Source organism: Bombus fervidus, chromosome 13 (assembly GCF_041682495.2).
Source record: "Bombus fervidus isolate BK054 chromosome 13, iyBomFerv1, whole genome shotgun sequence".
Classification (NCBI taxonomy): domain Eukaryota; kingdom Metazoa; phylum Arthropoda; class Insecta; order Hymenoptera; family Apidae; genus Bombus; species Bombus fervidus.
Window position 1 is genome coordinate 10,742,749 of NC_091529.1, and position 23,780 is coordinate 10,766,528.

The 23,780-nt window shown below is 34.1% G+C and overlaps 1 protein-coding gene across 1 annotated transcript in view; it reads right to left on the reverse strand.

Moving 5' to 3' along the window:
- The window catches only part of Creba (Cyclic-AMP response element binding protein A), a 42,939-nt gene extending 20,149 nt beyond the window's left edge, over positions 1–22,790 (reverse strand). Inside the window, exons 1-2 of the mRNA XM_072015577.1 lie at positions 22,429–22,790; positions 16,682–16,907 (exon numbers count right to left, since the gene is read on the reverse strand). Coding sequence (XP_071871678.1) covers positions 16,682–16,747 — 66 coding nt within the window. The 5' untranslated portion in view covers positions 16,748–16,907; positions 22,429–22,790. The remainder of the gene's footprint in view (positions 1–16,681; positions 16,908–22,428) is intronic.
- Positions 22,791–23,780: the final 990 nt, after the last annotated feature.

A 23,780-nucleotide genomic window follows, 5' to 3' on the forward strand; every position in this document is an offset into this window, starting at 1 on the left:
TAATTTTGATAATACGGGAATTATTAGCAAGATACAGTAAACTTTACCAGAGTAGATTTTTCAAAGGATCGCTAGGATAAGAAAATAAGAGAAAGGACTTTCTTCGCTGCACAAAATCTGCGGGGTCCCTCTTTTAGGAATTGTATTATTTTGGGGACTTGTTTAAAATAGATTAGTGGACGATTGAACAGAGAAGAAGAGAGACGAGTCTGACGGACGTTTAAGGATCTACGTAAATTTGGGGCGATTTTCTTTTTAGTATTTGCGTTATTTGCTTCTATCGTTCACTTCGAGAGGTGAGAATATTTTGTTCGATTAACGCAAAGAAGGAAAAGGTTTTCATTGCTGCGAATGTTTTGTTGGCATCTGTTTTTCCGTATTTTCAGTATTTTGTCGGCGTTTCCGTATTTTTATTATTTTGAGTGTAAATAAAATTACATTGGAAAGGAGAAAACGAAGCCTGGGTGAAAGGAAAAGGGGCGTTCTTTTTATCTTAACTTTATAGAGACCCTATTTTTAGAATTTTATTGCGCAAATGTATCCGACACAATAAAAAAATGTCGCACGTTGCAGGAAATGAAGAAAAGTACGACACGGTTTTATAAATATGCGCCTCTTTGAATGCATTGTTACGATCTACGACTTCCGTCTTCGTGGGCGTTGTTGTCCAGACATCTGTGCCTATGTATACACGGCTTTTTAATTACACCAGCTGATGACAGCAGCGATATCCATGTAATAATTATTCGATCAACTACGCTGATAAGAACAAATTTTATCCATTCTCAGAACCAATGGAAAGACGTACAATACTATTCCCTCTTTCTATTTAAACGAATACGTTAAACGGTACTAACTGGACATTTCAAGAAATTACCGATGCTGTTCGACTCGTCTGGCGAGGTTAATTAAATTTGCATACGTACGAGTATCGTTTGTTCATCGCGATGCTAAAATTACATGGAAGAAAACGCGGTATGATTCACGAATAAAATAAATACTAATAATATTATCGTATTACAAGAATCTAGGAAAAAATACCGTACGAATTTTTTCAAAATTAATTACGCGCGATCGAAGTAACTGAAAATGAAAAAGTGAATTGCAGATGTGTGTGTTTGCATTTAATTTAATATTTTAATAAAGACGTTCTATAAATAAAAGTTCGATAAACAACGTTCATTGCACGTAAAGTTTAATAAACAATATATTGAATGATATAGTTTTGAAGATTTGTAAAGAAACAAGGAATTTCCAATATATATAAGTTGGTCGTGATTCACAGACGAGAAGTGAAAAGGAACGCGCGCAATGTGGAATCGCAGGAATGTATTGTGCATGCTATTTTCTGCATAAGGAATATCGCTTTCAACGATAAAACGCCTCGAAGCGTTTCTAAATCGTAATAGAAAAATTGTTTGGCATTTTCATGCGCGCATCGACACACTTTAGCAAACGATATATCATTTCGATAACAGTCACGCAATTATAGACATCGAATGATAAAAATCGTCTATATGGAAGCAAAAATACAGAAGGAAAATTAACAACATCTGAAAGACATTGAATCTAATTGCAAAATGTTACGAGAATTCTAAATTTGTATCGCGAAATTAACCGAGCGAATTCATTTTGCGTTTTTTCTTGAATCAGCTAGATACAATTGGTCGATCTAGCAGCAGAATTTTACCTACTACAACTCCAAATTTATACTAAAACCTTAACGAAGAGAATCTAGTCTTTCTTCTTTGGAATTTCCTATATCGCGAACAATTTTTCGAAATTTTCAGTAGCAAATAATACGGAGAGACTCGAAAACAGAGCAAAGAATGCCAAACGGTACAAAGACGTTATCAATGACAAAAATAAATGACATTCTACGAGCATTGGGTCGGTGTGTAGAGTTGATAATGCTAAAATAAAACGGATCGTAACTTGGGAACGAATCCAGCGAAATTATTTATGTTTTAAGCGTGCGACGAGCGATAAGCGACAGTTACACGCTGTAAAAATTATCTGAAAACGCATTCGTGCCTTTCGTTGCTTAGATAACGCAGGACGGATTTAAGAAACTATCGCGAGCAACGGTTCACGATTTATCGCGAGACCTCTATTCGAAACCTCTAATATCGAAAACCGCGAATAATTTTACATCGAGAGGCATCTCGCCAGTTTCGCCAGGAAATTTCAATGCTTCGTCAACTTACTTTTATCCGTTTATATTTAACTATTGTAGTTAAGTACCATTTATATTCATTTTTATTATAATATTAATCTTTCATCCATGTTTGCTTATTTCTATTATTGATCACTATAAACTTAACTTTTGTACCATATTTGTAACACAGACATAGATATACATGCATGTTTAAACATTTTATTTGTAAAATAACGCGAGTTTCGCAAATCACTCTCTTAAACAGCGCCATAATGAGTTAATATTTTGTTGTTCGCTAAACCAGGAAATCCACGTTTAATTATGCGTTTCGCGTTGGGATCTGGCAAATCTTCGTTAAACTGCGCTCTTATTAATTACCATTATCACTCGCTCGCTGCTAATTTACGATTGTTATTTATTACGGTGGAAAATAAACTGGATGCTATGGGTGGTTAAAATATGTTAAATACAATTACGCGTATATAAGATAAAGATTATATTGTAATCTTTCGTAATAAGTTTTATTATCTTTTACGTTCGTAGATACTTTCTAAAAATACGAAATACCAGGCTTTTATCGTTCTTTCGATATAATCGTTGCTTTCCTAATATTAAATCTTTCTTCGATAGGAAAATTCGAGAGGGTGGAAAACGTTTATGTATCGTTTATGAATCGTCGTTAAGCCCTCGAACTCCAACAAAAAAAAAAAAAAAGTATGAGAATCACGTGTATTACAAGAATAATTTTCGTGTTGCATTTTTGTAATACAGTGTACGTTTTCTGCATTTTAATTATCAATTAATTGATACAAACTTAAAATATGTAATATAGAATTTCGATCATTTCTATCAAGAAAAAATAAAATACGCAAAACATTATTGTCTTTTTTTTTAAATATCGTGCCGACACGTGTGCAGATCTTTTTCCAATCGAAAAGCAGTGATCTCGAAACGACATAAAAATCGAAAGAGCATCAATCATGCCGACAATTACCCTCTCGAAGCAAACTACTTTTCACTAAACGCTGAAAAACAAGAAAAAAAAAAAAAATGAAACAGGTTAAACGGTTTTTTTCTAACCGGTGTTTCGTATCTGCCTTTTTAACTGTGGAGGCGCATATTTATCGGTCGCGTGACGAAAAAGAAAGAAGAGAAACGAACAGTTTGCATGTATACGAGGCGCGATAAAACGAACGCAAAAATTACGCACTCGCATGTACACGCGCTGATAAGGTTTTTATCGCAGGTGGTCTTTCCGTTGCGTCCACTGCTCGACTTTTCCATTTTCCTCTCCGTTAACGCTTGCCTCGAAATTCCGCTTGAAAGGCGTAAATAGCTCGTAACTACGATTTCAGTGGTCTTATCGGCCAACTGGTTTGCGAATTATCCATATAAATCAGTAATCTAAGTACACAATCGTAAGAGTGATTTCAGTTTGATGTTCGCGACGATGAATTATTTATGGAAACTTTGGAATCGAGAACTAGTCGGGAGAATGTAACACGAACTAAATATAATATATATAGTAGTGATAGATAATAAATAACAATAAATAAAGCGATAAGTGAGGAAGAAATAGTGTACATTGCGAGGGCAATATTATAAACAGGATGGTGTGCAATTTATCGTGCAAATGGAGTTAGTTTTTACGAATAGTTTTAGGAATAAAAAAATAAGGAAATCAGAGATAACAAAATCGTGTTGGAAGCTTCGTTTTGGAGAAAATTGGCAGGAGGTTATTCCACGCGTAAATATAAGTTGCAAACGAAGAATCGAATTTTAGCTTAGGTTCTATTTTATTGATAAAAATTTGACTCTACCTAACAAGAGCAAAACAATCTACCAAAATTACGTCAGAAGATTCTATTCGAATTCTAGAAAAAGACGTTAACGTTGATGAAACTAGACATAAAATATCACAAAAATAGTCGACCAACGCGGTATAGTAATCTGCAGTTTCTCTGATAAGTACGTACGTATTTATGCAATTATCCTCGAGCTTTTATCATTTCGTCCTGCCTTTTCCCTTACTACGGCACACAAGTATACACGTACATATACCTGTATGTCGATGCGCGATAACGATAATGTATCAACTATATCGTGGATTAAAGTAGCGCTATCATAAAAGTGTGGCGCGGTTCGTTTCGATTTAGACGAGAATAAAAATATCAATCGTGGGATTTCTTGATATCGTAATCACGCTTGGATTCGACACATGATGCAATTCACATTTTTTCTTCGTTATACATATTCGTTCGTATTACTGGGAAAATATTGTTTATGCAAAGCACGAGTCGAAAACACGAGTTTATCGCTAACGACAAAACATTCTGTCAGTTTTATGACGATCTTTTCACGAGAACGATGTGAATCTATAGACAGAAGTTAGATAACTCAATTTCAGAAATGACGATTTATTGATCTCCTGGCTTATAAATATATTCTTCGAAATCCTATCGAACTTCGATCAGTCAACAATATAATTTCAATCGTCACGTTTATTATGAGCTGATAAAATATTTATTAAGTCGATAATAGACATAATAATTTACATCGGAAAATATCCATAATTTAGCAAATATACCTAATATACCAAATATACCAAAGTGCATAAAATACCTAGTAAAATTAAGTAGCAAACATAATGGTACTTTAACTCGAGGACCTAAAAGATTGATAAAAAAAGGTATAGGTATAACGACGCAACGTTGTAAATTTATAAAGCTAAAAATATTATAAAATACAAAATTCTTAAAATGCTATAAAATTTCTATGAAAAATTCGCCTTGTCTGCGCTGTCAATTGCACGAAACGATCGATACTACAACGAGACTCTACAAAACATCCGACATTTATATTAAGAAATCAAATAAAGCAGTATTCACTGGTTCGAAAATATTCCACGAGCCGCGGAACGTATTTAGAAATCCTACCGTCTCTTTGCACTTCTCTCTATGTGGAAATTAATGGAATCCAGCTTGTCATTTATCACGGTAATTTCACGTCAAGGTGAAAAGCGAGAAAGTAAGGTTATCATTCATTCTCCAAGGTCGTTTTACTTCGTAAACGTTTAGGCTCTTTCTCGGAATAATTTTTATCTCAAAAACATTCTAATTTACCTTATGCTCTTTGCGATAAAAAGCTTATTTAGCATTAAAGAGATAAATTTTCGGTATGTGCAACTGTACGAAAATTGAAGAATATTTCGTAATATTTTTAAAGGCAATGGAACGTAGAACAACCCCTTTGACTCGTTCGATGAGAGCCGGTCTAAGTACGGCAATCGTAGATTGCTTTATCTGTTTCCTCCGATAACGCTCGAACAATGGCTGATAAAAAAAGGAGTAACAGAGGAAAATACCGTGGTTATTAAGAGAGGAAGCGCCTCTATTGAATTAGACCGCCCATGTATTTTAAAATCGTGAAGAGACGCGATAAAGGGAAGCGTTGTCGCGCTTTCGTGTGAAAATAAATTGAATGAAAATAGGAGGAAAAATGGAAGAAAATCGAAGAATCAACCGATTTCATATTTTCAGATTTCTAATTTAAAGGTTACTGAATATTCTACTTTCTAAATTGTTCAGATATTATCGATCTGATGAGTTTTCGACGAGATATTTGCCTCGAACATTAACGAATCCTTAATACGTGAAAGCTAAAATTTGAACGAACACATTGTCGTATCATCGAATTCCTAAGCTTCGTGTCTTTCGAATTATCATCTCACAATTTCAGAAAATATCTAACAAAAATTTCAACTTCTTCAAATTCTTATCTATAGAGACTCGAAAGAGTAAAACTTTTCGAATCGGAACACGTTGCCTGACGAATAGCACGTACACTTTTCACTCGTGATAAATTCATTTACCTCGATGATATTAATAAATGATTGTTACAAAACGTCCATGAAACTTCCATTGAAACGTTCGGTATGAAAATTAGTATGTAAATATATTGATCGATTAATCAAACAGATCGATTCGATCACCGATGGTAGATCGAATGTGAACGACCGAATGACTTTACTACTCGCAGTGTCGAGTTAAAAAATGTCTTTTATAATTTATAATATCGAATAATGTCGTAACCGCAATTATTTACAAAAAACGAAAGAGTGACAAACGTCGAGCGCAAGCAACAGTTATCTAAATAGACAGACACAACTATCGTAACGTCCTTGCAAAAACGTTTACGGTTAACTATCGCCTATGTAATATCAGACGCCATTTTGCAAAAAAAAAAGAATATTTTTAGCTCGACGGAATAAAGTAATACTCTTTTTACTGTAGAAAAAGCGAAGAAGATATTAGTATAGTAGAAGCGTACAATTCTATCTGAATTTTCAAGTGTTCGATCTTTGAAATTCTTTAGTTTTTCAATTTTTCAAATACTCTCACTTTCCATTTTCCAAGCCCCAGAATTATGACAGTTTCGAATCTTCGAATCTACGAACTTACAAATTCCCAACCATTCCAAGCTTCGTAACATGAAAATTCCCACTTTTGTAACTTTTCGGCGCTAATACGCGAAGCTCCGAAACACGTCAAACCTAAAGCACGTGCTATTACCGATTCCAAACACAAAATTACCATTTTCTTCGCTTCGAGAAACCAATTTTCATCCTATCTGACATTTTCCCTTTAAAATACCAATTCGTATAAACTTCCGACTCGATATTTGTCGCTAAAAAGTTATGCGAAAACGAATAAACGCGATCCACGAAACGAAAGCGAGCATTATCTTTTTCTGTTTGCAAAGGAAGAATCGCGAAGATACCGGACTTTCGAGAAAAAGTCGATCCACGACATCTAGATCGTAGAAGGCAACGAACATTAGAGGCCACGGTACGGTGAACTCCTCGTGAACAACCTTCATCCTTTCCAATTTGTTCCTACGGGTTGTACTGATGCGTGACAGCGATCAAGGAAGCGAGACCTGCGTAAAAAACGCGCGTACGGTCGACGGGAATGCTGAATGAACACGCTACCTCTCAACGAAACGAGCCGGGACCGTTTTCCATTCCAGCCTCGGTTTCATAAATTCAAGGAAACTCCGAGTTATAGTAGTATAGTAAGTGGCTAAGGTATTTTGTTAACGATTAGACCGCGGATTTTCGTCCATACGTAGGAAATTTTAAAGCGTAAAAGTGCACAAAATGTACGTAATGTGTAAAAATGTGAATACAAAATATCCAGAGTATAGTACTTGGTATAATATCGGTGGATGAAGCAAATTTCTACGTACATAGTATACAGTACAATTTGTTTAGTTATTACAGGTTTATGGAAATATGAATTTGCATTAAAATTCGCAGTCTAGTAATGATGATTGAGCGGTGTTGTAATATTCTGAATATCCAAGATATTTTAGTACGTAGTAGATAATTTAAAGATTAAAGTAAGCACGTGATAATATTGTTAACGAGATTTGAGTATTTTCTATAGCTAAGTGAATTATTATCGAAGAAATATGATTTAATATATATGCATGGAAAATGATTTTGTGCGTGCGAAACTGAGAACAATGATTTGAGAATAACTACTGGAATATATTACAATATTCCAACTGGTTAAAATATTTCAGCAATAATGATTTTGGATCAGTAAATTTCAAGTTATGATGATATCGTAAATGATTGGAATATCTTGATAATAATATGATTAAAGTATATTATTACGTATATTACGTATATATTAAACGTTTTGAGTTGAATCAATTATTCGAGAATTGTGAATTCTATCCTATTTCATTAACGAGGAGCATGATTTTAGATAAGGGAATCCTAAATTAGCGATACATATCGTTAATGGTAAAAATTGATGGTTACATCGTAAGCGGTTAGAAATATTTTTCGTTGTAGGTGAATTATTAAGGAAGCGTGAGTGATCATTTTTTTGATATAATTTTAATAAAATAGCACATGGAAAGTTAAGAAAACGAGTAGAGTAAAATTGCTAATTTAATACTTGCGATTTATCTCTTAATACTTTTATCTGAATTCAACTAGTAAATTCCGAAATATTAGATGTCACAGTGAAGACCGATTAACAAAGTCACAGCCACTTCATAAAGTATACTAAAGATCAAGGCTACGTGCAAAAACGTACATTTCCTTCTTTTCTCTTTTCTTTTCTTTTTTTTTTTTTTTTTTTGCCAATGGACACATGTAGATAACGACGTAACGGAATTAATGGCAAAACATGGATTATGCACGGCCTGAATAAATAAACGATAACAAGTGGAGGATGTGCAACTTTATCGCTGGACCGATATCAGGAAATGCATTTTTTAATGATTCAAGCTTCCCCTTCGACTTATATGCACTTCTTAAGAATTATATAATTTGTCAATAAAATAGTTTGATTTGCAAACGTACACTTATAGAATTCCAGTTCGGATTTATACAAACGTTTGTCAGTGAAATAAATTAATTTGTGAACGTTTATCTACAGAATTCGATTTTGGATTCATAAATAAAATTTGTATATTATAATTCCTAAAATCCTGTATACCACGTGTATGCATACGACGCTATCATAGAATTAATCGTTATCAATTTATTTCCTGAAATAGATCAACGTTATATTAATATTTTATTACGTACGATATTACATAAACGCGGAGACACATAATACCAAGAAAATTCTTATGATTCGTGACATCATTGAAATCGTTAAAGCAAAGTCTGAAAACCCAAAAAAATTAAAGGATCGATAAATGATCCAACAGATATCCATCTTTGAAATGTTGTAACTTCGCGAAAAAAAGAAATTAGCAATTTAGCGATCCTTCGATTTTGCGGACGAGTGTATTGAAGAATCTAATCAAATATTACTACCTGATATTAATTAATAAACATTATACGTGTCAGCGATACGATCTTGTTTTCTTTCTTCTTATCATTTTACGAGAGAATGATATCGGAATTCGATAGTGCATTTATTGATAGTGTTACAAAACAATTTAAAACATGGTAAATCGTGACGAACGTGTAGTATCGTCACGAAATATAGACGTTAGAAAGAGAGTGTTTTCGTGGTATCGCGAGTGTAGCTTCCTTTTCAGCTACGTGTTTCCGCTCGTGAACTCGGTACACGGTTACTTCCGGTTTTTGCACCAAAAACCAGCCAACCACGACACTCCTAGTGGTGGTTGCCAGTAATACGACGTTATGCCTTGCCTTATCGCGAAGCCTAATTAGATTAGATATTTAATCAATGGTCATTGAATAGGGAAGACGCTGTTCTCGAAGTCTGATAAACGTATGAAATCGAAATCGCTTCGATTTACGAAGGTATTAAATAATCAGTGTCTATATTCGATCAAAATTACTTCGATTTTATACAGAGTGCTCGATAGAGCGATCGATATTTTGTGCAACTTTTATTATATTTATATTATTTAGAGTTTCTTATAGGTAAATATTTTCAAGTTTCGAAATAACTCGATTTTATAAATAAATAGAAGAAAAGAGAAAAGGAAATTTTGTGTCATTTAATGTTATTGTATATTTTGCTTCACGATTCCATGAAATATTTAATCCTCGCAATACTATTTACTATTTTAGTCGCATAGCATTTAACACAGATACTGAATATTTAATATCTTGTCAAAGAGTTTTACTAAACGATTTTTATTAACAATCAATGTTTTCATAGATCCGTAGTTTTATTAACATAATAATAACACGATAGTAAATATTTATGAAAATGGAAACAAAAGCATTTTACTTCGTTACATACCGCGTATCATTGACCGTTAACGAATCTAAACTATTATGTTCTACAGAATATATTCTTTGCAATATTTATAGAGTTGCACCGTTAATCATCACAATGAGCATTCTATCAGAATGTGAGAAATACCTACTTCTACGCATTTCCTTCTTCAACGCTTATCGTTCAACGATCGTTTCTTAAAAGCTACGTAAAGAAAAATTGGAACACGTTGATTTCATGAATAGATGTAAGCATTTTTAACCGGAATTATTATTTGCGTTTCTGATATATTTTTGCCCAAACCGCCGTGATTATTTCCACTATAGTTTTAATAAAAAATATCAATTTACAGATAGACGGTACATATTTCACACGAGTTGTAAAAACAAAATAAGCCTATTACCATTTCAAAACATATATTTCCATAATATACCCATTAAACACAAGCAATTTCAGTAGTTATTTTTAATTCTTTTTATACTACGTATATATTTACATCATAGCAAACGTACATTTCATAGAGGTCAAAAAATTAATTAACCAGTCGATCGCCAATTGTACCAATAAGCTTCGATATTTAATGAAACTATCTCTGTCGCTATTTATACGATTAAAGCGATCGTCCATACCGCATACTAATTTTTTAATAAGCCTATGTCTGCGACAATCGCCTCGTAGCTTTTACATACATTCCCATAATAATTAATAATAGTCGTTAACGCTAATAAAATTTAAACAATTTCTATATAACTCACACCATTCTAAATAAACCATAAATTGGTAAAAATGTCAGCGCGTATATTTTATAAACTGCTTGGAGCAAGAAATTTTCCTCGCAATAAATTTGAGAATCTTGCGAATAAAGAAGATAGTTAGACCAACTAGCGCTTCGTGATTTCTCGAACGAGGTCTCAACTTTGCTTTTTAAAAATTTCTTTCGAGCTAGACGAGACCTAGTTCAGTCCCAATGGTGCTTTAAATTTTATATCAGGGTGGAAGTGAACATCAGAAGTGTACCACGTTTAACTGGAACACGACTTTCGAGGCGATTTTGTTGCCGCCATTGCTTCAGGCCGTACGATGCAAGTCCTTGGCGACTCGTACCCTAGTTTTACCGCAATTTAGTACATGTGATACGTCCCACATCGTTTTAAATCGTCACGGACCAGCCGCTTGCACAACGATCGCGTTAAAAATAGCGATGTCAGAAAACGACACTGTAATTGGGAGAAATCAAAGAAACAATCTTTGATCCCGTGCAGACATAACAAATCGCCGGCACGTTAGGAGGAAGATCCCGACCAACGAGGCTGATTTATTCCAGAAAAAATTCTTCGAATCCTCACGCTTGTCACGAGTTCCAAGGAGAATCGCACTAGTCATACAGTTAACTATTATTTTTTTCTAAAAGGACCATTTGTGCCAGATACAAAGACTGACGATCTGGCGATAAATTAGTCACGGTTCTCAACTTGGTATAATGATTTTCCTTTCACGCCTTTCGTGGAATGCTATGCGGCTCTTTGGATATATTATATTAAGAAAGAATACGTGCCACTATTATGTCTTAAAGACGATGATGTTGAAAAGAAAGTAGCAGCTGCTTGCTTCGGTCGTCGTTCAAAACATTAGAATTTATAAGTAACTTTTTACAATATTCGAGCGAAATGAATTCCACAAACAGAATGATTCTACGGAATTCAAATAGGAGGAAGATAGTAAGTACTACTAGATTGCGTTTGAAATTCAAATGCATTAGTCGGTGAAAGAAAAACATAATTATAATATGCGCTACTAACTTATATTCCTTATACATTTAACGTCTTAACCGCATACGTTTTTATATAATATTAAGAATAAAATATAATAACAGCGAACAATAATATTTAATAATATCAATTATCAACGATATTTAAAGATACATTCGCGAGATCAACTTTTCCTGACATTTTTCCCACACGCAGTGTCAGAATCTCACCTTGAATGTCGCAGTGTATAAAAAGGACAAACGCAGACATAAAAAGTGATTGCAAGAAATAAACGCGCATATGGTCAAGGCGGAAAGCTTCGTATCGGCTCGGTTGCCAACCAAACCTTCTTCCTAACAAATCTCTGTCCGTAATAGAAATTGAAAGGCAATCTGTGCCTCCACGATGGCTCGTCATATTTGGGGGAGGGGGTCAATCCCCTTTTACTCAATTACGTCATCTCTCAGACGGTACTGTAGAGGCGTATACTACGCTTTCCAGCGAACCGAATCGTTAAACTTAACGGTGACCACCGCGGGAAAAACCTGCGTCTGTTGTTCCGCCTAACAAAGGAAAAGACGCGACGAAAAAACTGAGAATGATCTGTTGGCGAAATTTTAATTCATAGATAATTCCAATGTAACTCGTACTTTATATACCAAACTTATCTCAAAATACAATAAATTCAGAAAAATTTTAGCTGCAATAGCCGGAGATGGATTTGCATCGAGTAACTCCAATAAATGTTTTTGATCCAAATTGATCGTTATGATAAGTCCACGCATTAATTTCCGGACAGGTTGTTGTACAGATAACAGGTAAAAGATTCCTGACCTATATTAAATCAATTTACGATCGCTCGCTGTGCCTTGCATTAACACGTAGAAGACAAAATTTAGACAAAATAAGGTGCTTCCGATGGCGGGAATTTAAATACATAAGATAAAGTTTTTGTATCAGATTCTCTCGACTTAGTTTTGTTTTCAAGTTTTTATCTCCGGTAATAATTACAAACAGAGTGGCTTTCCTACGTTTGTAATACTTTAAGCTACAAAAAGACCTAAAAACCATATATTATCGTATTTATATATAAATTCTGTAAACCGTATATTATAGAAAAAAAAAAAAAAGAATTAAAATAGGACTTTTCATAATAAAATTCGCTAAATATACACCTGATACTGTATATCTTCTTCGGTAGTAGTAATTAAACATTTTTTACTGCTTTTAATAACTACTATATGCCTGTAAACTTCCGTTAGAACGATTCAAAACCCGTTCTTCCAACCAACTATGTACATATTATTTTATGAGAATCTATGTAAAAACAGACACTCGTTAACCCAGCGATCCAGAATTCGCAGACACGACCGGTTATTTTTACAGGCATTTTTTACGACACTTTGTTTCATCGTTTCACCTAACGTTATCACGATTTTTCTTTATTGCGTAACGAAGAACAAAAGGCAAATCTTTGTCTCTTCCGTCAAAGAAAACACGTAGATGGTGCACGGTTACGTACAGTACACCACGCTATCTTTCACGGTATCTTTCGTAATCGCTCGTAATTAAACTAAACTAAGGTCTTAGTATTAAAAAATCTTTTACTCGTTAAAAATGGAAAGAAACATAATTCGAGATAATAATGTGATACACTTTGGCTATTCAATATAACGTAATATACGAATACGTAAACTCTTGCTTATCTTTCAATAAAAAAAAAATATATATAATGAATTTGTTTTTCTTTGAGCCTGTATAATACGAAAAATATTAACTCTGGTACAAACATTGTTTATAGTAACTCGTGCAAGTATTTGAACACTTACTATAAAAATAGTCGCGTATGTCACGTATATACTCGACTATCGAGTGTAAGCGTGTTACATAAAACATTTTAAAATTTCATTAGCGCTGCGCGAGACGCGACTATCGCGATTATATTCGTAAAATTTCAATTCGATCTAAAAATGTATTGTACGCAAAAGTTGGAAAATGTTTACTGCAAATGTACATATTTAATGAAAAATTAGTATACAGCACGAATAGCCGATTTTAAGTATACGATAAGTGTTAAACATCGTCCCACTGAGAATAGAGACTTACTGATACAATGGACAATCGATTGTTTCAATATTTTTATGATCTCTGAAAAATGTACACTTGCATTAGCATTGACCACGAAAAGTATTTGCACTTTGCCTTCTTCCGGATGAAATATCTTTTGCTCGCGTTCTATGTACATTTCATTTTCACAGAATTAAATTTTTGTAGTCGTACGAAGATACTCTTAAATAATACGAAATTTAATATACTTGAAGCTAATTGATCGATATATACACTGTACATACACGCAATAACGAATAGCAATAATATTCAAATACTTTTCGTAACTATCGTATAAGATTATGATAAACTATAGCTTGATCCTTGATGGGTTAACAAATTAAAAATCATTTACTCGTTATAAGAATGTGCGGGGAAAAGGGCGAGACGTAATTCGACGACGCGATAGCAAATTCACGCATAACCATGTCGTTAATAAAGATTCCATGCTCGAAGGAGCATGATCGTTAAGGAAGGTTGGTAGTAAGGAGGCACCAGGTCAAGTGGAAAGGAAATTATCTGATGAATATTCGATAAGAAGGTAAATTTCATCGGATCCTGTCAAAGAGTAATTAGCAAACGATGATATAATTGGTCGATGAGGGAAAAAGAGGCGTCGTAAAGGCGGTCAGTGACTAATATAGCTGTAAACACGATGCAAATGACGCAACGATGCGAATCGGGATGGATTGTATTGGACAAATAAACGTTCGTGTAAATATTAACTCGACGATTATCGCACGTTCCCTGATTTAATTCTCTCGATTTTGAAATATTTTCTGAATGGATTTGGAAATTAGCAAAGGTGACAATTATGAATGAGGCTTTAAATCTATGACGTAAATAGATTTCTGTCAACCGTTTTGTGTTGCAAATTGTTGTTGTCCATCTAATATCCAATTCTTCATTTTCGATTAACATTTTACTCTTATAGCGCTTGTTCGTGATAAATACGAATCGATAACGTGGTAAACTTGTAACATAAATTTCAGCGTCTCTCGAACATTCTACTGTGGCGAACTCTTTTTCTAAGTAGATCAACGTTCAATGTTCGATGTTCGATCTACCTGGAATTGAAACTCCTTTGCTGAAATCTATACGTAAGTGATAATTTTATAAAAAATATCGATAGTTTATATAATTACAAATTCTTAAAATAACAATAAGAATGTTTAACGACGTAATCGAAATGTAATTCTTTCGCTTTCCCCCAGCACTGAAAAATGCAAATGTGGGAGCGTAAGGTGCGACAAGCTGTTTATACAGGTGAATATACTGACACTAATATGTGCAGCCTTTTACACTCCAACGTTAAACATTTCTCGTTGAACGATATTATAAAATGAATACTCGATGTAGATTTAAAAATATCTTTATCATTATGTGTACGAAGAGTATGTAGAGTAACCGAACCGTAACGAAACAGCTCTTCTTTTCCTCCGTGGAAACTTGAGTTTCGTAAAATAATTACGACGAGATATTCCATTACAATTACGTAAGTTCCACTCTTGAAGGTAAAAATAGCCGGCATAAATTAATTAAGAAGTTAAACAGTTGCCAAGTTGAAACATAATATTAAAACGTTTATTGGATGGGTATTAAACGATTTACAGGGCTTTAAATGTCAGGTTTAATTAAGAAGCGTCTAATATCGGAAAATAATTTAAAAGTTTGAAAAGCCGCGAATTCAAAATGTTGAAAATTTTAATAATTCGAAAATCACAGAATTAAAACTTTCGCGATTTCACAAAATTTGTTCGAAGCCATCAAAAATTTCAAGTTCCGATATTTCAGAATTTGAATATTCATAAATTCCAATATTCTTATATTTCAAAACTTTTTAATTCTAAAATCCTACAATTTTTAAATTGCGAAATTAAGGAGTTTGAAAATTTAAATACTACAGAATTCCAAGTTTTGATAAGTAAATTAAAGAATTAAGAAATTCGCAATCTTTACCTAATACAAAATAACTGGACGTTCAAATAACCATCGCAAAGAGTCAACATCATCCACTGTAATTTCCTCAATTGAAATTAACCAACACACTTTGCCACGAATAACCTAACCCAACGACTTCCTCTTCTAAAACGTCCATTACGCCCAACGAATCAATACCAAAGATACTTGCGACCGCCTCCAGAAAACGTAAGAAGTGAAATACCTCGATTCAATCTCTATTGTTCATCTACAGGAACCGCGGCAAACTAATTACACGTTAACAAGCTTTGGCAATGCAATCTGTCAGCAGAAGCAGGAAGCAGAAGTACGAAACACGCGTCTTACCTATTTTTCTTCGACGCTCGTTTCCTCTCGTTCGTTTACCTATCGAAAACTTTCTCGTATCGCGAGGATTCAACGCGTGAGAGAAATAGACTATGTCCATCCTCGTGCGAGTACAGGTAACGTTCCTGGCACACATATTTTACGAGAAGTACAACAATTTTTGGTAGAACAATGTCGGAAAATTAAAGGGCAACTTCGATGTACCGTAAAGCGAACTTAGTAGGAGAACGATTTCTAAGCCTGATTGCGATATACGATTTATTGACGAAAAAATATCAATCACGAGGGCTACCCTGTTATCAAATGAAAGAAGATCAGGACATTTTTGCATATGGCAGTGAAGACGAAAATTGGTTAACTTTAAAGTTTATACGAATTTTCTTTCGTCTTCGATACAGTACAATCTCTTGCATTCGAACCTTTATTACACAAATATATTAAAAGTTAAATTATGTCATTGTATCTATTATTTTGTTGGTATTCATCAAATAATATTTTATTGTCGTATAATTTACTCTGCGTATAATACGGTACAGATTTTCGCTCAATAAGATGGTTAGGTAGCTGTGTATAAATTGTATACACGTTATACACGCAAATTATGAATAACAATCAGAAGCAATAGAGAGAAAATGAGGCAAAATAAACGACGATGTACTTACCGGTTCGGAGAGATAGGACTCCCACAGTTCCCTGAGATCGCTGCTTCCCACGTCGTAGAATTCCATGATCCTAAGCTTGCTCGATCGTTCCTAGTGTCGTGCCGTTGCCAGTCAATGAATTGCCGTATAGTCTGCCCATGGAGGATAAAGAATATCAGAAGAATACGGACACGATCTCTCCTCGAGGATTCATTGTCTTCCAAGGATACCGGCAGACCAACACTTTCTGAAAGCAAAACGTTCGAGAAGGTTGAACGATCGGTGTACAGTAGTATTCAAAAGTATTTAGGTACTTTATCTTACTTTTGATCAGATATCGTTTAATTAGGTAGCTTGATTGAACTACTATCTTTAATTGGAGAAAATGAATTTCTTATATGGAACGTTTCAGCTATCGTAACACAATTATCGAGGAAACGATTTCACGTGAAAAAATAAGTAAAAAACGTAGAATAAGAATTGTTTATTTTATTGAATAAAACTTTTTATTTGTATTAGGCATTCTTTTTTAATAAGAATTTTCTCGCAAACGATTATCCTATATTTTTTTACGTATACCTTCCTTTTATATAAAGTCACCGCCTTGCCAATTGTTTACACGATTACCGAGGCGCTCTATATAAATTGGTTATCCTGCGCAGAATTCAGATAATTCAAGTCCTGCTGTAGAATATTGCGACGCGAAACAGCAGGAAAGTGAACATTTCGGAATTCTCACTTCTCGTACGGTCTGTTCTATCACATGAGAAGCTCTTTATCTTCGGGTTGTTTGACTTTTGATTTCTAAACTGTGACTCAGATTCTTTTAGACTAATGGAAAAACTATCATAGACGATTACCTCAAGTTGATGAGATAATATAGATAATAAATACATAGGCGATTCGTATATGCATTACTAAATATTTTATAACTTTAAAATACTATTATGATATAGTAAACCACTAAATCTTTCCGAAACTAATTCGATAATACATCTTAAATAATTTTTCTAATATTGCTGGAACCGATAGGAATGTAGAATTCCATTGAAAATGGGACTGCATTTCTCGTTTGAAAAATTAGTTTACAGTTTTGCATTATTAGATTTCCTATAAATGCACAAGCATTCGCAGTCTATTTATAAGCGTGTTTCTGTGACTGACGTTATCTTGTCTTCCGCATAGTCGATATAGAATGATCGAACTATATTCGATCCCAGTTAAATATGGCAAGTACCATTAGTAATTTCGAACGGTCGTTAATTTTATTCCTACGTTTTCCTCTTTTTTCCTTTACCTTTATATAGGCCAATGACGACGCGAAGAATTTCTACGCTAGCAAACAGTTTCGAAATAATTATAGTAGCTGAGAAAAATATTTGAACACTTGGCATAGAAAACTTGCACTCGAAATTTTATATTTCATTGAATTTCGTTTCGTAACAAAGTGTCAAAATGTTTCGTATAACACATAATATATTCGTAAGATGTTTCTACAAATGTTCGAATATTTTCGTCAGCAGTTGCATATATTATAAATTCGAATAGAAATAATTCTATTTTTATAGCGACGTAGGAGAAAAATCAGAGAAATTGAGCGAATTATTGTTTTCACTTGTGTCTCTATGACATGGAGAAGTGCAAATCGGTTGAATGTGAATCGTAACGTTTACGAACACCATCTCGTATTTAATATATTCTATTATTCTATCAGTGCAACACGATGCAACGACTGTACCAGAGCTTGTATACTGTAACAAGATCAATGGACCTGTCTGTATGAGTTAAGTACATATGTATATATGTATAGTGTTCTCGCGGAGGGAAGGAGAATCGAACGCGTTGCGAAATGAACTGCGATGCGTTCGCTTGGAAAACAATGGAGAATTTCTTCAAAGACAAAAGAGTATCTTTGCTTTACTTTTAAAAGAAGCTCGTGCAAGCTTCATTTATATATTTATCTCGAAATTTTTGATTTCGATCTTGATTTCGATTTTTACATACGAAATAGATGATTGCACGAATGAAACTTAGATGATTCACGTAATCCTATCTTATATAAATATTATTAACATCAACGAATCCGTATTATCTGCACAAGGAAAGAATTACAATACATACAATTGGGGAAATATAGATTTTAAATTTAAAACATGACAAATCCGTTCTTATTATATAGCATAAAAGAACCGTTAGTTTAGGTATAATCCTTCTAACCTTCGTAATACTAATTGTCGGTTATCGCATTACGAATTCGTAGTTGCAGTCGTTAATAGGGTTAAGTATCGAGTTAAGTATATCGTTCTTGCAAATAAAAGAAGCATGAGAACGAAAGGAATTATGGCCATGGTTGTAAAAGAAAGAAGGAAGGAAATTAACATTGTAATTTATCCGACTTATATTTTACACAAAGTACTGCTACTCAAAATCCTGTTGAACGATAATTTTCAATTTTAGTCGACGCTGATCAGTTTTCTTTTGTATAAAAGTTTCGTAGTATAGCGATGCAAATGCGATAAAGGCGCGTCGCTAATACTAGGATTATAAAGGATCATACAAAATAAAAACATATTCTCAATTAACTATTTTATTGAAATTTTATCGATGTCATCTATATAATATACATTCATTCTGAATATGAAAATGTAAAAAATAAATTATCTGCAATTTAACAAAACTAACGACACAACAGAGGAAAGAAGAAGCCATGAAAACAATCATACTCAAAATTACGCTATCGACAACAATCCAGATTTCACGAAGAGGAAGAGTTTCCAGGAAATGAAACAAAATTTCCGAACGGTAAACGCCCCATGAGTGCTCGTTGTGGCATAGCGCGCTATGTTTACACAATTCCGACAATTATCAGCAGCTGCGGGTACATTAGCGAGGTCTGTTGTTCTTCCTGAGCACACGTTACTAAATGTGCGTTAAAAAAACGATCGTATAACAAACTTTTAAACGGCATGTATGTTGGACTCTTCTTCGATCGTTCAACTGATCCGCCTTACTTTATCTCTGTCGCGCCAATAAATATAAAACCAATCATCAGCCTCGTGTTAATCGTGTCCGACCTTTTATTCAACTGGGAAGAGTTCCACATGATCACCGATATCAAACAGAACTGGTATATTTCAAGGAAACACAGTTGAACATAAAAACAAGTTCGCGAAACTTTAATGTGAAAATGAATCGTGTAATGGCTCGTAACTAGAATAGTCTAAATTTCGGTTTTTTCATATAGTGGATTATTAAATCGACCCTAGTAATCGCAACATAGTGGAATCGTTAATATGCAATCATAACTGTTTATATAAAAAGAAGTTACAGTATAAGAATTCGTATGTTATAGTTAATTTACGTTACGAATATTATTGGCTATGAAAACATTTTTTTGTTATCACTAAGTATTGTCGATAACGAACATTGTTTTCTTACTTCCGACCATCGTAGCTTTTCATTCGCATTATCGATAATTAGTATCTCTTTAAAAGGAAAGGAACCAAAGAGTTGAACTTTAGCAGTTACCGCGATATAATGATTATTTTACTTAAAATACTAAACATGTATTATTTTATTGCTGTAGAAAAAAGGCAAACATGGACAAAAGTGGTTTTTGCTATGTACCTTTTAATTATTTTCACGAAAATAATTTATTAAACAGGTACTTACGTGTTATGTACATATGTACGTATCTTTGATCGATAGCAGGATCGAGATAACGAGCGGTAACATTTTTTCCGGAACACGAGCGTGGAGTATGATAGATACACCTTTGATTATCGTTTGAACGAAATACGATGTCGTTAAATTTTTTATTCGCGTTTTTATAACTACGAGGCAAACATAAAATCCTCATTTCTTTAGAGATTGAAACGATTCGAAACATTTAGTAAAGATTATACATTTTTGAATGTTATTGATTTTCTTCTAAAACAGAAAGTCCATACAATTTTTCTACTCCAATTTACACGATAGTTAATTGAAACGATAACAAAGTTTCGAGAATTAAACGCAGTCACTCGAAGTTGTACATTTGGTAATTTTCTAAGTAATCTTTATGTTCATTAATAACTAGTAATTTTTTCTGACAAAAGCTGATAATTCTACAAACGTTCAGAACACTACCCATTACTATTTTTATTGAAAAACTCTTAGAAACTTAATTTTATTTAGTCTTTTACAAATAACTGAAAAACGAAAGCAATAAATAGTATTCAATTTGTAATAAATATCAACAGGTGTTCTAATGCCATTGATACGTTAGTGTATGTAAGTAGACGATTAAAAAATTACATATGCAGAAAATTGACAAATGAAAATACATATGTATCTAGAGGGTTAAAAAGTATATGTATATAATACATACGTAAGTATCAATTCATACGATGTTATAGGAGGTTTATTAACGTTTAATAGCTAACCGTCTGCTACTCTCGTCTGATGAAAAGGTCATGCTCGAAGTAGAATTTGTATCATGATGAAATTGTCACGTTTCGTTTTACGATATTGCAAAACAGATTGGCATGTACGTGAGAGATTCGACTACATCTTTGTATACAAATATTTGAGCAACATACGAGATAACGTTTTGAAAAAAGCATCGGCAACTGTTTTATCAACGTTAACGCAATGCCGGCTGTGTGAACCGCCCTTCAACGCGATACAATGCTTTTAAACCGAATCAAACGCGCCCCTCCTACCCGCATTCAGCTTCCACATAACGCACCCGGTATTATCATTAACGTTTAGTTTCACATTCCCATTAAACACCACCATGTCGCACTCTCTATCCTCTCGTGAACTCTATTTCCATTATAACCGTCCTTAACATGAGAAAATATTTCAAAGGCATTAACACATTGCCGACCGTGCGAATTGGCAATAACACTTTTAAAATCATGCACACATAAAACACACAACGCCCAAACAATAAAATAACGATCGTTTTATAACTCGTATAACTTTCACAAAGTGCATGAAAATAAAAATGTTTGAAAATTTAATATTCGATTGAAGTATGGTGATGTTTAAAACAGAAATTTTATAATTTGACAACGCGACACTGGTAAACATATCAATTATATCTTTTTTTATCATTGAAGAGATTCAAATAAGGTTATGTTTGTTTTTGAAAATAATTAACTAACAAAAGATAAATTGAACAAGACATACATACTTCCGTAATAATTCCGTAATTTCAATGAAAACTAACTATCAGCATCATATTTTATTCTGAACTATATTGTTACAAATGTTAAAAATATATCTAAACATATATTATATCGACACAAAACGAACGCGATGTATGTATCGCTAAGTAAAATAAACAAATCTCTTCAATTGGTCTTATAACAATATATTCTAAAATCAATAAATTGTCTATATGTTAACATACATAAACTCTGTTCAGGTAGTACCATATATAGAACGCAATTGGAAAAATAAATACGAAAGTACTAAATGAAGATAGAGTTACAGCTGGATTGGCGCGACAAGTGGTCGTTCAGTGATACACAAACAAATTCGACGAAAATAGTACAATCGTCCTTAGTTGTGAGTAATTTCTACACAAATCGTCAAGAGGATTACCCCTTCGCCTACTAATACACCCACTCGATGCAATCGAAATGCACCAGATGGAACGAAGTACCGGCTCAATGTGACCGACTTGCACGCGCGTACACGTGCACTCGATTACAAGTATATTTGTATCTCGATAAACAATCCATTTGCAGAAGATATATAACATACGAGCTAATACTTACCGAAGAAAAGCTGGAGAACCGCGAATTCCCGTTGGTACAAGGAAAAATCACCCCGATGGAACGAGTAAAATTACACAAATATCTTGAGCGTAACAGAAAGGCCACAGCACTGATCGAACGGAACCCGCACTGTACCATACGATGCACTGTTCGCAACCAAGGCGCCAATGAACATGCAGGAAATCGGGACAGCGGGATCGATAGCCAACACCCGTACACCTATGAACGTATCGGGCCACCAATAGGTTACACGAAAGCAAGCTCTTCGCCGTAAGCTCGCCGCCAAACACGGATGACCTGACCTTCGATCGGTAAAGTCGACTTCCGTATAAACCAAAGACGGAACGATACACGCGCGTTCACGTTCTCCGCGTAAATGCGCGATCGGTCGCACGTGCTGCCCGGCCGAACCTTCGCTCGTTCTGTTGGTTAACCAATCAACGCGGACCACCTGTTAACAGCGTACTGAACTCTCGTAACACGCCGCGCAGAGAACGATGCGCGCGCAACCGTTCCTTTTCCCGCTCCGTCATGGCGGCCAGTAGTTTGAAATCGGGTTCCGCCGGCTTACGTGCGTCGCGGTAATGTTTGATAATTGCGTTTTGCGTGTGCAGTGTGATTTGTGTTAGATTCGAAACGATTCATTCTGCAGTGGAAAATTGTGTGCAGTGTTGAGTGTTTGAGAAGTGACTAATGGACGAAAATTTTTGGAAAGGGGTGGATTGATGGAATGGCGGATAAGATCTTCTTGGACAATACTGGACCATATTTTTATAGAATTACGACAGAACAGGGATAGTTCGAGCTTATTTCAGTAACTGTAAGTATATTGCTATATCTTTAAGATTAACGAGGCTCGAGTATTGTGATATGTAATGTAACATTGCGAAAAGTTAAGACACGGGTAATGAAGTATCTGACCATATTAACCTAATAAACAATGCTTAATTTTCCGGTTAGTGTTTATTATCGGGAACCTATTTAGCGTTGTATTAATAAAATTCTATTTAAAATGTAGTTAGTGATTGCAATTCATGTTGTAAAAATACTCGTACCACGCTGGTATCGACTTCAACATGGATCCCAATGTGATGTTCACGCACATGGCGGGAACATTTAAAAATTCAAAAATTGGAGTACACTAAAATTTACTAAGTGCAACAAACAAAATTTAAGTTTCCGTTCAATGTCTAAATACTCAAATTGAAACTATGAATTTAAGAAAATATTTTTATAAAAACAAAATTAATTTATATATATAATAATAAATTCAGGTGTATTTAATTTAGGTTAATGAAAATAGTATTATTTTTCAGAGGATATACTTACATTTATTAACAAATTCTTTACAC